We start from the raw sequence: 15,514 nt of genomic DNA on the forward strand, positions 1-15,514 counted from the left end.
TAGAAGGAACAAGGGTTGGGGGTGTGTGTGTGTGTGTGTGTGTTGCAGAAGAGGGGTCTTCTTTAACATTTAGACCAGAGGGCAAAGCAGACCAGAACATGAGTTTTCACTTCATCAGCTATTTCCCCCGTTTCCGTCTTAATTGATGTGTTTTCCTTCTTGTAGAGGCACTTAGTGACAGGCTTTTAAAATTATGCCATATTTGTGGTCATGTATATTGGTAGTTGTTCACCAATCACTTCTGTGCTCTAGAAAACTAGAGAATCAGCATTTTTCCAATAACCTACTTTCTTATGGTATGCAAAAACTGCTGTCTCCCCAGTTCATGGCTCTGTTTGTGGTGTCAGAATGAACTCAGAGAAGATGACTGATGTAGGTCTGGCCTGATGATGAAGTTCTAGGTTAATGTCTACAAAATTTCAAGGAAAAAGTATTGTTTATTGTCTCTCAGTATGTTGTGTGCATGTGAACATCATGTGAACAAGTTGTTAATGTCAGGAAGTTTGATGGTTTGTCTAGTGTGATAGTGCGATTGACAAAGTGTTAGTAGAATTGTCTTCATTTTTAATTTTCATGCCTGAGATTCTAGGCCGTTTAGGCTCTTTTTAGCCTATAAAGTTTTTGATTTTTTTTTAAACATGAGGCAATGTCACAGGTTAAACTGATAGCTACCTGCTGTAGCACTAGCATAGACAAACACATGCTAATGTACAGAAATGCAACTCCATAAATCCAAAAACTCTGAGGATCAGTGAATACTGTGTTGTAAAACTGTGTTGTATGTTTTCTTACTGGAGTTATTTTGAAGAGGGCTGTTATAATATTTGGTGTAGTACCAAGGCAAATTAGGACTTGAATTACAAGAAGCATTTGAAAAAGAAGTTATTTTTAAAGTACTGCATTTATCTGGACAGTGCGTGCACAACACCCTGGATGTTAGAATAGCTGTTTCACATTAGTAGCCCACTGGTGAAATCGCTCAGAGCTTATTGTTTATACATCTCTCTGAGATCATATTTAAGATGAAGTAAACATCATTATCAGTGTACTAATATTATAAAACCGACCTTAACTTTAAACAGAGAGACCTTTAAAACCTTATTTCAATATCACACAATGTTCTATACAAATTAGCTGACTGTGTTCCCTGCAGCCTGGGTCTGTTTGTTCGTTTTGAAATCACTCAAACACAATAATGAAAGAAAATGGCAGGATATTAGTCACAGGAAAAAAATGGAGCAGTCGGGTGATAAAGCTCACACTGTTCCCTCTTTAACGAGCTCCGATAATCGTGAATTTGGGTTTGACCATGTTTTCATTCATTGTTGATTTTTAATACTCCTAGAATGACGTCTGTGCGCTTTATTCCGTGATCATTAGCATGCACATGTACTCAAAGACATACAAGCATGGGCATATTTTTTTCACTCGCCTTCAGGTACGTGTCCTCAAATGTAATATTCCTCCTGTTATGCCACTAGAACAGAACACAAACTCTTGTTTACAAGGTTAATGTGCATCAGCTTGGTCATTTGCTGTTAGCTTAATGTATACTTGACCCTTATGTTCAGGTTAAAGGAGCTACAAGGAAATCTTGATGCATTTTATTGATTTTTATAATACGGTTCTACTCTTAAAATGGCTTATAATGTTATGTAACGGAAAAAAATGTCTCTTGTGCTTGACACAACATCTTTACTTGTGCGGATGTTTAATAAGACCAACTGCTCCTACAGCATTGTTGAAATACAATGTTAAGTTTAAAAGATTTACAATACAATACTATCTTATATATCTTATATATCTTAGTTTCTGATGCTAAATCTAACCAAAGCCTTTTTCTTTCTCTTTTTCAGAATGTTGAAGTAATACCCTGGTCCTCTGGAATACTGAGGAATGAAGTCTGAGAGTTTTCCTGAACACAAAGAGTGTGACAGTTTGACTGTTAGAAAACAAATGGAGAGGTGTGTGTGTTTGTGTGTGTGTGTGTGTGTGTGTGTGTGTGTGTGTGTGTGTGTGTGTGTGTGTGTGTGTGTGTGTGTGTGTGTGTGTGTGTGTGTGTGCGCACACAAGGTTCAGCCGCCTCTTTGGCACTTTGAAAAAAGACTGATAAACCATTTTGTCTGTTTTTAGTTTAATATGTTGCAGCATCCAGTAAGAGTGAATGCCAAAAGAACTCTCCATGCTGCCCAGATTGGTTTTGTAACAAATAAAAATCACAGCCAATCAAAAGACAGCATGAAAAACGCCTGCCGAGCGAGAGCCAATGAGGTCCAGCAGTCAGGCGCGTGAACAGTTTGCCAAAAGGATTCAGTCAAACAATGGAGGAACTTGAGGATCACAAATCTTGAATTATGAATAGCTTGAAAAAAGTGCCTATTGTTTTACTTGTCATTATTTGAGAGCAGCCTTATAGCTTGATTTTGAAGAACTGCTGGGAAGGAAAAAGATGTGTGAATTGTTCTGATGATGGTGATGCTCTAAGACTCTGTGCTGTCATGTTTAGTTAATTAGTGTAGCAGCTTTATTATAAGTCTCAGTACCCTGGACTGTCACACTGCTGACTGTCTCTGTCCATTTCTTCTTTTTCTCTCACCTCTCACAGTTTCCTAATTCGTCTCTATTTTTGCTTCATTCTTTGACATAGTTTCATTTTTTTTCAGTGTCTCTTTTTATCTCTTGTCTTTTTATGTGATTTAAATGTCCCAACTATGCAGTAGTACTTTAGTGCCTATCTGTAATTCTACACCTCCTTCACGTTCTCCTTACGGTAGCATGTATCCCAGTGTGCTATTTTTATCTGTCTCTTAAGGTGGACTGTTTCTCCATGATGGTACCTGCTGTTACTTACCTCATGCCAAACATGCTAGCTAATCCAGTCCATGGTGGACTGTACAAATTTTGTTTCAAATAGGAATGTGAAAGACATAATCGATTTTAAGAGTTCTGTGAATGACACCCTTTTTCACAGAATTCAGACTCTCAATATTTTTCTGGTTAAATGAAAATAAGGATCAGTGACTTGCCATCAGTGTAAAAGGTAAAATTCATGTGTAGCAATTTAATACCAGCCACTATGTTGGTTGATATGATCAAAGGCAAAAGCTGCCAAAGTTAGAGTTTAACGAACTCTGCATATAGTTCTCAAATGTCATGGTTCATTTTCTAATGCTTTTCTATTTTCGTTCTCTGGCATTATTCTTACTTTAATTCCGCTTCAAATGATGGTTCACTGGCTTCTGAAGATCATTTTCAGTTTCACAATATTTATGTGTAGAGAGAAGGCTGTTGTTGAACAATGACCTGCCTCGAAAGACTTTTTAAAGGCGCAGCTACAATCTGATCGTCATCACAAACAGAATACACCTAAAATGCCTAATAAACCATGCTGGTATGCAGATACACTACACATAAGGATGCTGTTTTCTAAAATCTGTTCCAGCGTATTGCCATATTCCTGCCTGTTCCTTAAGATGTCTTACAGAGACAAACTGTGAATGCCAAAGCGTTAGAGATGTCCTGGCCTGATATCGAGTAGCAGTTCCCTGAAGAACACAGAAACCTTTTTTGTAGCCAAGGACCCTTTTAACCTCAGCACCAGTTTATTATTATGAACTAGTTAAATATAAGACTCATTTAAATGTGTACAATACTCTGTCTGTTTTTTGCAGAGCTGTTTCTTATTATTGAACGTTCCAAGAAGCCGTTCCACAAAACGCATAAGCTGCAATTGACTTTATTTATAGGTTGATGTGGTTTTGAATTAGAAAGGATTGATTTAAACTCATTCAGTTCTGCTCACCAGCCAATTATACTAATACCATAATAAAAACAATATACTCAGTAATGTGTCCCTGGTGGTCCAGAGGCAGGCTCCCGTGCTCTCACTACCATTGCCCAGGCTTGATTCCCGGGCAGAGCACCAACCCAGCCAATGAGGGGTTAACTCTCCGTGCTGGTCCCAGGCCTGGATAAAGGAGGGTTGCGTCAGGAAGGGCATCTGGTACAAAACCTGTGCCAAAATCAAATATGCAGATCGGATGATGGTGCCTCGAACAGAGAGCAGCTAAAAGACAACTCATTACTCAATAATAGTAAGACCGCATTTTGAGAACGACTGCAGTGAAGTACACTGTTACGGTACCTCTGATGTTTCTCATAACTTGTCAAAGTGAACTGGCCTGGATATTAAACAGGGAGCAATGTCAGATGAGGTTTAAACATAGTTTATGTAAACTAAGAACTTTTATATTCAGTATTTGTATACCAAATTTAAACATTGTGATTGGGACATCAAAAATAATTTTAATAAACTGAAGTCTTTTAATGAGGCCAGGTATGGGACAACAAACATCCTCTCTCTCTCTCTCTCTCTCTCTCTCTCTCTCTCTCTCGCCTTCTCTCTCTGTCTTGCTCTCTCTTTCACTCGCTGATTATGCAGCAAAATCATACAATATACATTATTGTATATTGAGAGTGATAAAGATGATAGTTTTGCTACATCATAATGTAAAATATTTTTTGTATATATTTTTCTGGAGCATTCCCACAGTTTGTTTTGCTGCTGGTTCTTCTAGCTTTTGTGGGCTTGGGAGTAGAACTTACCACCAGGGTAAATGTTGATCTTATGTGCTAGAATGAGTGGATTAGAGTCACTCATATCATATTGCAGTGTGAACTGCCTATTTGTGTTCTTGATTCTCTGTGCAAGAAATTATTAAAAAAAAAAAAAGTGTATACCATTGAACTGTCGAGAATGGGGATTTATTGTGGTCCACACGCTGGTGGTTTCAAACATGCTGCAAAATATGACATCTAAGTGAGTGATAATATATTAAATGTAATCGAATGTATCTAAGATGACAGTAAAGCTCATTTAGAATTATTAAGTTTATTTCTGTGCAAATGTACTATTTTACTAATCGTTGTTCTATTGGGAGATTGTTTGATTCCTTCTATAAAATAATGCTTAAACATGAGCAAAATTCTCTGCCAATAGAATAAGAAAAATATACCTAGTAATAGGCTTAATAATGTTATTGTAACCTTCTAATAAGAATCAATAGATGATTATATCGATTATATTCAATAATGTTTTAACTTGCCTTCATTTTTTAATGAAATTGGAGTTGGGTTTAAGTCAGTATGATGGTATCAATATCGATATCCTGTTATTTAAAGCGATGCTGTGTGACTGGTTTGCCTGTAGCTAAATATTCTGATTTATGTACCATATTACCCATCTGCCCCTGGGATAGCACTGAACTGAAATTAGCAAGTAAGTTAAAAATAAATAAATACTCACAGCAACATTTATAGAAACACATAGTATGTAGTTTAGAATGTCGTTTTTGTGCTTGCTGAAGCAACTGGAAAAATAGGTCTAGGTCTTTAAATCACAAAATGTAGTGGGATTATAATTTAAAGATTTTATCTTTTATCACATTTTTCTCCCTTTATCTTCTACCTACTGCCCTATTTCATTTTCTCTCTGTACAAAACTGATGACAAGTGCATCTATATCTGTATAAACACAAAGCATTCATTATGTGCTGTGAGTGTGTGTGTGTGAGAGAGTGAGAGAGAGAGAGAGAGAGAGAGAGAGAGAGAGAGAGAGAGAGAGAGAGAGAGAGAGAGCAGAGTGTAATGTGCCAGATGGCATTCTATCAACAGAAAAGTAAGTGTTTGTGGTGGTAACAGTATCTCAGGTGAGCTGCACACTGAATGACAAGCAATCATGCACTTGTCACATGGACCTGTGTTTACACTGACCACCTTCTTCCTCATACTGGGTTTCCAATGTGGTTCACTCTTTTTTTGCAGTCTGTTTCTAAGAATGTAAGGTTTAAACAATACCATTAGGTCTAACCTCCCAACAACAGAGTAAGTAGCTTTTGGGAAAATTAGAAGAACGTATACATAAACCAGCATTTCCAAGTCAACCAGTCATTTCCTCAAAAACAGTACCTTGTAACACAACACACCAAATTACAGCAGCAGCAAACAGACAATCAAACAGCTGACCCAGGTGTATTTTTACACATCTACACAGGAGAATATAAGCATGGATCTGAAGGGATTCTGTCTCTGACCTGATTACACATATACTGGCATCTTTATTTCTGGTTTCTCTTCTTCAAGGTGCCTTACAGGCTGAGGCTTCTCTATGGAAGAAGGTGGTGAGTATGACACTGAGGGAGTGTGGTTAAGCTGTTAGTCTACTGCTTAAAGGTTGTGAGTTCAAATCCCAGGACCATCAAAAGCTGCTGCAGCTGAACCCTTGAGCAGGTCCTTAAACCTCACCTGTTCAGTTGTAAAACTGAAATAAATGTAAGTTGCCCTGAGTAAGGCTGTGAATGTCAATATTGGTCTTACATCCAATGCACAGAAAGTAACTTGAGAGGATCATTTTGCAAAATATCAGGATGAAACAGTAATAATGTTTTTTCAAGATCCTGACTCACTGAAGAACACACCGAAGACACAAACACCAGCGTTGTCCTGTAGGTGATCAATTACACAATTCAACAAACACCCTTAAAATATTTGCTCAAGTATAGAAGTACATGGGTTAAATTTCCTTAAAATATAAAAGTTAAAGTACAAGAGAAGATCTCGCCTCACTTACCACTGACAATTATTAATAATGAATTTTACCTACAAAAAAAAACAAACAAAAAAAAAAACAAGGAACACAGGGAAAATATTAACTTCATTTTAATCTCCAGCTCCAGTGTTACTCAATATTAATTCTGATAAGTAGTTAATATGTAAACTAGCTTGTGTACTAATAATGAGCTGATATATACTGGCTACATATAAAACAAGAGCCAAGGATACATAAATACATAAATATTTATTGCAATAGATATTAGATGTTACTTATTTTTGTGTTTTATACAGCTTCAAAATAAGACATGACAATAGAGTTGTTAGGATTGTGGCTTTTTATTTTTCTTTATATCAATACTATTTTTTTCGGTTATTTATCCCCTTATTTCCCGAGACAAAAAAAGTGCACAAAAAAGTTAGAAATGTAAAGAAACCACTAGAGTAGCAAAAGTCACTGTATGCCTTCCAGATGTTATGTAGATTACATTTAAATGATAGATTGTTAGTGAATATAAAGTGTGTTTTGTCTCTTGAAAGTTAACTAATAAGTGCTATTTTTAAAGGAAGAAAATGTATATTATTCTGCTGTCTCTATTTCTAGCCATTTAATTTTCCACTTTTTGGGAGTTTCTATCTATATGAATATCATACAAACAACAACCACAAAACCGATTACACAAGAGTCCAGTTTTCATCTGGAAACAGTAAAACTTTATTTTATTTTATTCTTGAGGATTAGAGATTGTTTGAAACAGGAAAAAAACAGAATCTACACTTTGTTTATCGATTCCAGCGCTTGCAAATCTAATTTTTTCCCAACAATTCTTGGCTGTCTGTATACGCTTACTAAAGTTTCTGCATTTCAGCTTATCCACTGACATAAAGGGACAGGGTGAGCAAAAATGCTGCAGTCCAGCCTGAGACCCAGTGCAGATGTACAAGTTCCATTAACATAAAGTTAAATATTAAAGTTTAATGCTGTTGTTATCCATCATAAAAAAAATCACAGCCCTCATTTCCAGCCATGCAACAGCACACTCTTAGGACTAACTGTACTTCAGGAAATCTTCCTGTTTTATTGCTTCCGTCTTGGCTTTGGCAGACAGGAAGGTTACTGTGTATTTGCCTGCCGGTTTATGTGTGTAGGCTGGAAAGAGCCCAGAAAATAGATTTGTCTGTATTAAAGAGTAGTCTAAATCAGCATCCTTTTTATAGCTCACTTGGTGGCTTGCTTTTCTACAGAGACTCTGTGTCTCTTTCTGCCTACATTTACACAAGTTACAAGCTAAAACAGATTCATCAGCCACAGAAAGAGCACTGGCTGATTCACCATGACATTACCCATAATCTTGTTCTAATTGCATTTCACTACCTGGTTTGGTGCACTTAGCTAATTTCCCTCTTTACAGAAGAATATGTATAGAATGTTTTTCTCATGTGTCTTCCCTGCTGAAAAAAAATCAGCTTTGTCCGATCAGCTACCAGCTGCCAAAACACAGGCCCAGCTGGTCAAACTGATAGACCATATATGTCGCAGAGCTGCATAAAACAACACAGAACTAAGTACACTTCACAGTACATATAGTGAATGTGTGCACATATGTGAAAAACAATTCAATAGTGCATCAGAAAGGATGTAGGTGGTCCATACAGCATTTTGTGTTGTTTCCACCTTTCCTTGTTGTTTACCGTTATAATTAAAAAAAAGGTTTGCTTGTCTCCTTTCCTTATTCGTTTATCTTAATCTTAAAGGGCCACAAAGATAGTGACTGTGGACAGAATCATTTAGAGACACACACAGAGAGAGAGAGAGAGAGAGAGAGAGAGAGAGAGAGAGAGAGAGAGAGAGAGAGAGAGAGAGAGAGAGAGAGAGAAGCATGGTGGTGGGAGGAGTAAACATAGCTTGTCGCTTTGGGGCCTCTGTCGCACATGGTACAGAATCCTCCTGTAGTGGTGTGTGTGTGTATGTGTGTGTGTGTGTTTGTGTGTGTGTGTGTGTGTGTGTGTGTGTGTGTGTGTGTGTGTGTGTGTGTGTGTGTGTGTGTGTGTGTGTGTGTGTGTGTGTGTGTGTGTGTGTGAAAGAAAGAGAGAGAGAGAGCATGAATAGAAGGAGGGGTGGGAAAACGGCAGCACGGACATGTTCTTACACACATTCAAGCCAAATTCGCGGAGAACCTTATTTCAATCATCCAACGCATTTTTTCCCTTCCTACTGCATAAAACAAAAATCCCACCATTCAGACTTTTCCCAAAGTGTCACGTCACCATTGTCAGATTGCAGCTCCATGCACTTTTCATTGAGAGAACACAAAACTTCTTAAGTAGATGGAATTTTCCACTTTCCAGGCATTTACGGGGGAGGGGCAGTAATCCAGTGTACAATGTATGTAGTCATGATTGACAGAAACACCCCAAACACATTTTACCCCCTTCGCCTCGGCCTCACGCTGAGCCACAGCAACAGTTGAGGACTGGCTGTAGAAAGGGGGGATTTCTGAAGAGGCTTTCCTTTTGGAAACGAGGAGTTTAGGGGTCGCACAGATGAATAAGAGAAGGCCGGCTTTCATTTACTTTGTTCTTTGATCAACGGAAATACTTTTGATTGATTCACGAGCTTGTAAAAGACATTATATACAGCAGTATATCATGAACCAAAATGTGTTCCCATGCAAATGTTTAATAATCAGTAAAGTAAAATGTTGAAAATGACACTATTTTACGCAACCATAGTTTTGCGCATAACATTACGCATGTTTAAAAGTTGTTGTTATAAGATATAACAGACACTTAATGCTGACGAAAAACAAAAGTGAACTCAAAGACCTCCGAGAGCATTAAATCCCTGAGCAGTACACACACCCCATCTAGTGGATAGGGTTTAAGGCAGTGCGTAAAGATCTGTTCCTTTTAAAATCTGAAACATAATATTTAATAGAACACAATACATCATACAAAAAATACACGCACAGGAATGTGATCATATGTGTGTGCTCTCTGGTTATCCACACAGACAAATCGGAAGCTTTGTCCTTTTAAAAACGTTTATTTCAAGTCTTTTAAAAGTATAAGTATTGTCATTTCAGTTTAAGAAATTTTGAAAAAAAAAAAAATACTGCGAAAGAAAAACAAAATTTCTCTATAAAAATAGTGCACAATAGCTCTAAAAGTCAACTCACAAGTAGCTGTGAATCCTATTGCTATGAATAGCAATTATATATATATACTGTTTGCTTGCATGTTTGCATAATTTTATATTTGTACATTAACAGTTTATGAATGACTGAATTTGATGCTCTGGCCTTCAGGACTCTCAGGTAACCTTCAACTGTTAAACAAGTGCCACATTATGTGATATGTATTTATTAGCATAGGATAAATTACTGTCAGATTAATCCGTACCTTTTTAGCAGGCTTTTAGGATTAATGATGACTCTGGTGACAGCATGCTTTCAGCATTGCTTGGTGCTGAAGTAATGGATCCATTAAAACATTAAAATCATTACTGTTCAAGACATCTGTGCTGAATTATATCTGTACCATATAGTATCTGTGCTTTCTTTGGTCTTATCCACAAAGAGCTAGTGTGGCTGCAGATTTTACTGCAATCAAATTAAAGATAGCAGTTTGGAGACTAAGACAAACTGATTATACAAGTAAAAGCAGGTGTGGATCCTGCAATGCAGTCTACGTCCAAGTTAGTGGTATATTCTGTCAAGGCCTTTTGAAAATATTGACACAAGGATACCAGCCAAGGTAGAATTCAAGGTAGACGAATAATGTTAGTATTTGCTATTAATTTGTTTTAATCTTAAATGTTTGGAGATATGTGTCTTGTCAAACACAAATGTATACAGACCCTTATTTGGATAGGCATAATCCATATAAAGTTTATAACACTTAAAATGTATTTTATTACACAATCAAAGAACAGTGTCTGGCCTGGATGTTGTTCCTGGTTAGAGGAAAATTCCTGATACATGACACAGATAAATAGTCATTATTCTCTATACTGAAAGATGTTGCTTGCTTTAAAGGCAGTGCTGAGACAAGGAGTCTTTTGAAACAGCTGTTAATATTCTCAGTATGTTTAAAGAGAACTGCTGACACAGATGAGGTCAAAATTTGTAAAGGAGTTGATACTTGTTTCATTTATCATGTGATACTTTTAGAGAAAACTGCTATTGTTAAATCAGCCACTTTGTGGTCCAGTGCACCATAATCAGTAACATGGCCATTGTATTGGTCATGAAATGATGTTATTGAATCCTGTTTGTAGCATGCAGAGCCAAAAAAATCCTGAAGACATTAGAGAATGATTTTATGCTGAAAAGCTTTTCATAGCAGAAATAAAGGAAAAAGGAGTGCTATACAGATTTTAGACACAGATTAAACACTCGCACTTTCTAAATATGTGACCTCAGTGCTGACAGGTTAGGAATGGTGCCAGCTGGATGAATCAATGTTACAGGAATTCTGTTCAACTGTAGGATTTTTTTCTTTCCTTTTGTGCATCATGCTTCTATCTGATAATGCTGATTTTTAAAAACTCTTTACATCACCTGGATTCATATACTTAAGATGTGCTCTTTTGAGAAATATACAGAAACATATACAGTTCTCATTCTTTGTAAGATTACTTTAAAAGCACATAATGCTGTGCCCAAGACTTAAGATCAGCAATAATTAAAAGCTCTCCCTCTGGCAACTGGATTTTTTATAGAATATCTTGGACAAAGCTTATTGATTGATTTTAAGCAAAATATTTCCCACAAAATGTCTCATAAATCACAGACTGCCAGACAAACATAAAAAAAGATCTTTGTTTCTGTACCTAATCTCAGTATCAATGATACACAAATATATTTGTGCACATTTTAATTTTGTTTGAAATTCACCAGCTGAGAAATCTTCTTGTTAAAACAATATCCAAGTGCCATCCAATGGTAACAAGAACTCACATAACAGGCTACAACTGGCAAACAGAAGTGAAATGGAAAGGCCTCTTTTAACATGTGCATTATTGGCTTTGTCACATTCATGACTGTTTTCTGTATAGGGTTATATTTGTTGTTTGGGGTAAAACATGTTCTTACAAGATGATGCTACCAGATGTTCTTTACTTAATAAAATTGTACATTTCATGGCAAGTGTATATACACGTTACTTTTAGCTGCATGGTTTCTGTTAGCTGCTAATAAAATTATGGAAATCCAGAACACAGATTCTCATCATGGCACCTTTAGACTTTCAACTTACTTATTCAGATCAAACCATTTCGTAGATGTGGATGAAACGGGGGGGGGGGGGGGGTGGCGGCGGCGGCGGCTTAGTGGTTAGCACGTTTGCCCACTGCCAGGGTTGGGGGTTCGATTCCCGACTCCGCTTTGTGTGTGTGTTCCTCCGGGTACTCCGGTTTCCTCCCCCGGTCCAAAGACATGCATGGTAGGTTGATTGGCATCTCTGGAAAATTGTCCTTAGTGTGTGAGTGTGTGAGTGAATGAGAGTGTGTGTGCCCTGTGATGGGTTGGCACTCCGTCCAGGGTGTATCCTGCCTGGATGCCCTATGATGCCTGAGATAGGCACAGGCTCCCCGTGACCCGAGAAGTTCGGATAAGTGGTAGAAAATGAATGAAAGGATGAAACAATCAGACCGCTCCAATATCCGTGCAAATACAGTGACTATGTTTTTATTAATTCAATCTTAACCTACATTTTAAATACATACACCCTTTCTGCATGGAAAGTTAGTTAAAAAAATCTTGTTTAAAATGTAAGATTTAAGATTTAAAATTAAAAAATCTTTATTCAAAATTAAACAATATAAAATGTATTACAATAGCATAATAAATACAGATGACTATTTACAAGAAGCCAAGTTAAGCTTAACACTTTTTAGAATTAAAAAAATTTGTATAAAGTACTTGACAGAGTCAGAGTGCAAGTGAACGGCAGTCCAGTATATAGATATAAACAGTGGTAGCTGCTTTTCACAGTATTGAAAAATGTAATAGGTAAAATGTTCAACAGGAATATGATGCACCCTTGGTTCAACTCTTTTGTTTATTGAAGTCTGCTTATGGCTGATTCCCTTCTCTCCTGGCAGCATGCTGGGGAAAGAGTCTGAGATTTTCAGAAGGCTCTGAAATGAATGATCCATTCACCAACTCTTCATTGGACTACATCCAATAGGTCCAGTTCATCAGTTTTTTACATCATGTAGCAAGCCATCAGGGCCAGATCCCTCATTTCAGCATTGGTAAAACAGCCTAAAGAAACAACACACAAATTGAGTGCTTGTTGATTCTGAAGTGAACTCGTGAAATCAAATCTGAGTTATAATTAGCAAAGACACCAGTTCCGAACTCTATACCTGGAACACTAGAAGTGGGGGTGTTAGAGCAGGGGAAACATGTAAGCTGCGGTGGGGGGTGTCTAATATTATTTGGAAAGGACCAGTGAGGATTCAGGTTTTTATTTCACCAAGCAGGAGCCACACCTGATTCTATCGAAAGCTAAGATGAAATGATAAATCAGGTGAATCCAGGTGTGGCTGCTGCATGATCACCTGCTAACACAACTTGTCTTTCCGGATAAGATTGAACAGCCCTGTGTCTAAATATGAAACAACTCTGTCACAAATATAACATGATGCTCTGTAAGGAAAGATAAAAAAAAAAAAATTCCTCACCTTGCTGATTCGGTCTTTTAAGTTTCTTGAAAAGACGCTTGAACGACTTCCACACTCGTCCTCTTGGAGTCGTAGGTAAGTGATCTTTAGACTGACTGGATGTCTCGGTCCTTTTCTCTTCGTCATCCTCAGCGTCAGTCGCAGTTTCCTCGGGGACACCATCCGCTTCCAGACGAACCCAAATGTCCTCGGAGACCTGGAGGTTGTCTCTCAGTCTCTCCTCGTTCAGAAGTGTGGTGTGTCGGCAGAAGGCGCAGATGATCCGAGACTGAATCGGTTCGCTTTGACACGCGAGCGTCAGTAAGCAAGTTTCACAAAAGCAGTGTTTACAGTCCAGCTGGAGTGGACAGCGACGGCCAGTGTCAAAAAGCCGGTAACAGATCCCGCACTCGAGCTCGGACAGCATGTCGTCGTGTGCTTAACTTCTTAGTTGGATCTAATGGAGAAGCCTTGACGAATCTGATGAAGGAAACCCTTTCCTGGTGGAGAGATGACCTATTTTATAGGCGGCCCCAAACAAAAGCAGCGTGCGTATGTCGGCGGAAGTCTCAAAAAGGAAAAGAAATACACAAACAATCCAAGCAAACACTGTGACGTCATAAGCTCTCGTTATCTTATGCCTCGTGAAGCACGTGCACAATGGCCAGAAGCTTTGTCATAACTAAAGTTTTTTTCCTGAGTAGTGACTCATTTCGGCCGCCCAGACTTACAAATAAATATATTGTATGGAATATTCACGCTATTTTGGGTTCAAGCCACTTTGGATAACTTGGATTTTTACCTTTTTACATTTGTAGTCTACGGCTTCAACTTTTAAAAGTAATTTATTGCCTTAAAATAGGCTTTTGAATATGTGGTAGACTAGTGGTTCAGGTGTTGGGCTACCAATCAGAAGGTTGAGTTCGATCCCAGGTCCAAGCTGCCACTGCTGGGCCCCTGAGCAAGGCCCTTAACCCTCGATGTAAATGTAAATGAACAATTTTGGGTACATGCAGCTATTCTAAAGTTATAACTTAACATTTGAATTGTGACTCAATAAAATCAATGGTTCATTATGGGCAGTACATGTTTGGCCTAGTGTTCAAAATCAATGCAACTTCAATTTGGTCATCTCTCTATTTGTGTTTTGTTAATCATACAAAAAAGTGCCACACAAGCACCATAAATGTTTAGTTGCTTCTGGTTAATCTGGCCAAGAAATACCAGATATCTACGAGGACAAGGATATCTACGAGTTTCTTATTTGTAGGTGTATTAGATCAGGCAATACTACTACTACTACTACTTTTCCCCTTTGAGTCTGGTTCCTCTCAAGGTTTCTTCCTTCCATTCTAGGGAGTTTTTCCTTGGCACTGCTGACTGAGTCACCTCAGACTTGCTCATTGGGATAAATACATAAACATTTAAATACTTCTAATATTAATCTTGAATTTTGTATTCTATTAATCTTTATTATTCTTTATATTAACCTTTGTTCTATATTTATGTTCTTTAAAGCCACTTTGAGTCAATGTCAACTGTAAAAAGCGCTATACAAATAAACTTGAATTGAATTGAATACTAGTTAAATCATATATTCATTTATTCATTCATTTTCTACTGCTTATCCGAATTTCTTGGGTCACGGGGAGCCTGTGCCTATCTCAGGCGTCATTGGGCATCAAGGCAGGATACACCCTGGACGGAGTGCCAACCCATCGCAGGGCACACACACACATACTCTCTCATTCACTCACGCAATCACACACTACGGACAATTTTCCAGAGATGCCAATCAACCTATCATGCATGTCTTTCAACCGAGGGAGGAAACCGGAGTACACAGAGGAAACCCCCGAGGCACGGGGAGAATATGCAAACTCCACACACACAAGGCTGAGGCGGGAATCAAACTCCCAACCCTGGTGGTATGAGGCAAACGTGCTAACCACTAAGCCACCGTACCCCTCTAAATCATATATGTGTATTAAAAAGTAATATCAATTAACTGTTCCTAAAACAGTGCTCCGTTGGGCCAAGCTTGTAGTTTCACTACTTTTTAGATCAAGTATTCTTTAGAAATTGACTTTCTAACTCACCACAGTCTTTTTTTTGGTGGGGGTGACTGGAAATATGGAGGCAAAATATGGTTCATGGAGGAAATATGATACTGTAGTTATTGTTTACTTACTTTTTACTGTAACCCTACATCAAACTGATTTACAAACAAAGTTG

The 15,514-nt window shown here is 37.8% G+C and overlaps 2 protein-coding genes across 2 annotated transcripts in view; one reads left to right on the top strand and one right to left on the bottom strand.

The window, feature by feature from the left end:
- The window catches only part of si:ch73-335l21.1 (insulin receptor substrate 1-B), a 42,465-nt gene extending 34,650 nt beyond the window's left edge, over window positions 1-7,815 (top strand). Inside the window, exon 3 of the mRNA XM_027164995.2 lies at window positions 1,857-7,815. Within this exon, the coding sequence (XP_027020796.2) occupies window positions 1,857-1,864 (8 nt within the window). The 3' untranslated portion in view covers window positions 1,865-7,815. The remainder of the gene's footprint in view (window positions 1-1,856) is intronic.
- Window positions 7,816-12,273: 4,458 nt separating this feature from the next.
- On the bottom strand, window positions 12,274-13,809 carry si:ch73-335l21.4 (E3 ubiquitin-protein ligase-like). Its single transcript, XM_027165051.2, has 2 exons — window positions 13,301-13,809; window positions 12,274-12,878 (listed from the first exon to the last, which is right to left on the bottom strand). Exons 1-2 carry the CDS (start codon window positions 13,704-13,706, stop codon window positions 12,820-12,822), a joined length of 465 nt encoding a protein of 154 aa, XP_027020852.1. The 5' UTR covers window positions 13,707-13,809; the 3' UTR covers window positions 12,274-12,819.
- Window positions 13,810-15,514: the final 1,705 nt, after the last annotated feature.

Source organism: Tachysurus fulvidraco, chromosome 1 (genome assembly GCF_022655615.1).
Source record: "Tachysurus fulvidraco isolate hzauxx_2018 chromosome 1, HZAU_PFXX_2.0, whole genome shotgun sequence".
Classification (NCBI taxonomy): Eukaryota; Metazoa; Chordata; class Actinopteri; order Siluriformes; family Bagridae; genus Tachysurus; species Tachysurus fulvidraco.

What these genes read in the sequence shown, in the direction of transcription:
- si:ch73-335l21.4 (XM_027165051.2), bottom strand. Translation starts at nt 13,706, where the DNA reads ATGCTGTCCGAGCTCGAGTGCGGGATCTGTTACCGGCTTTTTGACACT. An exon ending in TAAAAGACCGAATCAGCAAG is followed by an intron (nt 12,879 to 13,300) that starts GTGAGGAATTTT and finishes TTGTTTCTTTAG; the next exon opens with GCTGTTTTACCAATGCTGAA.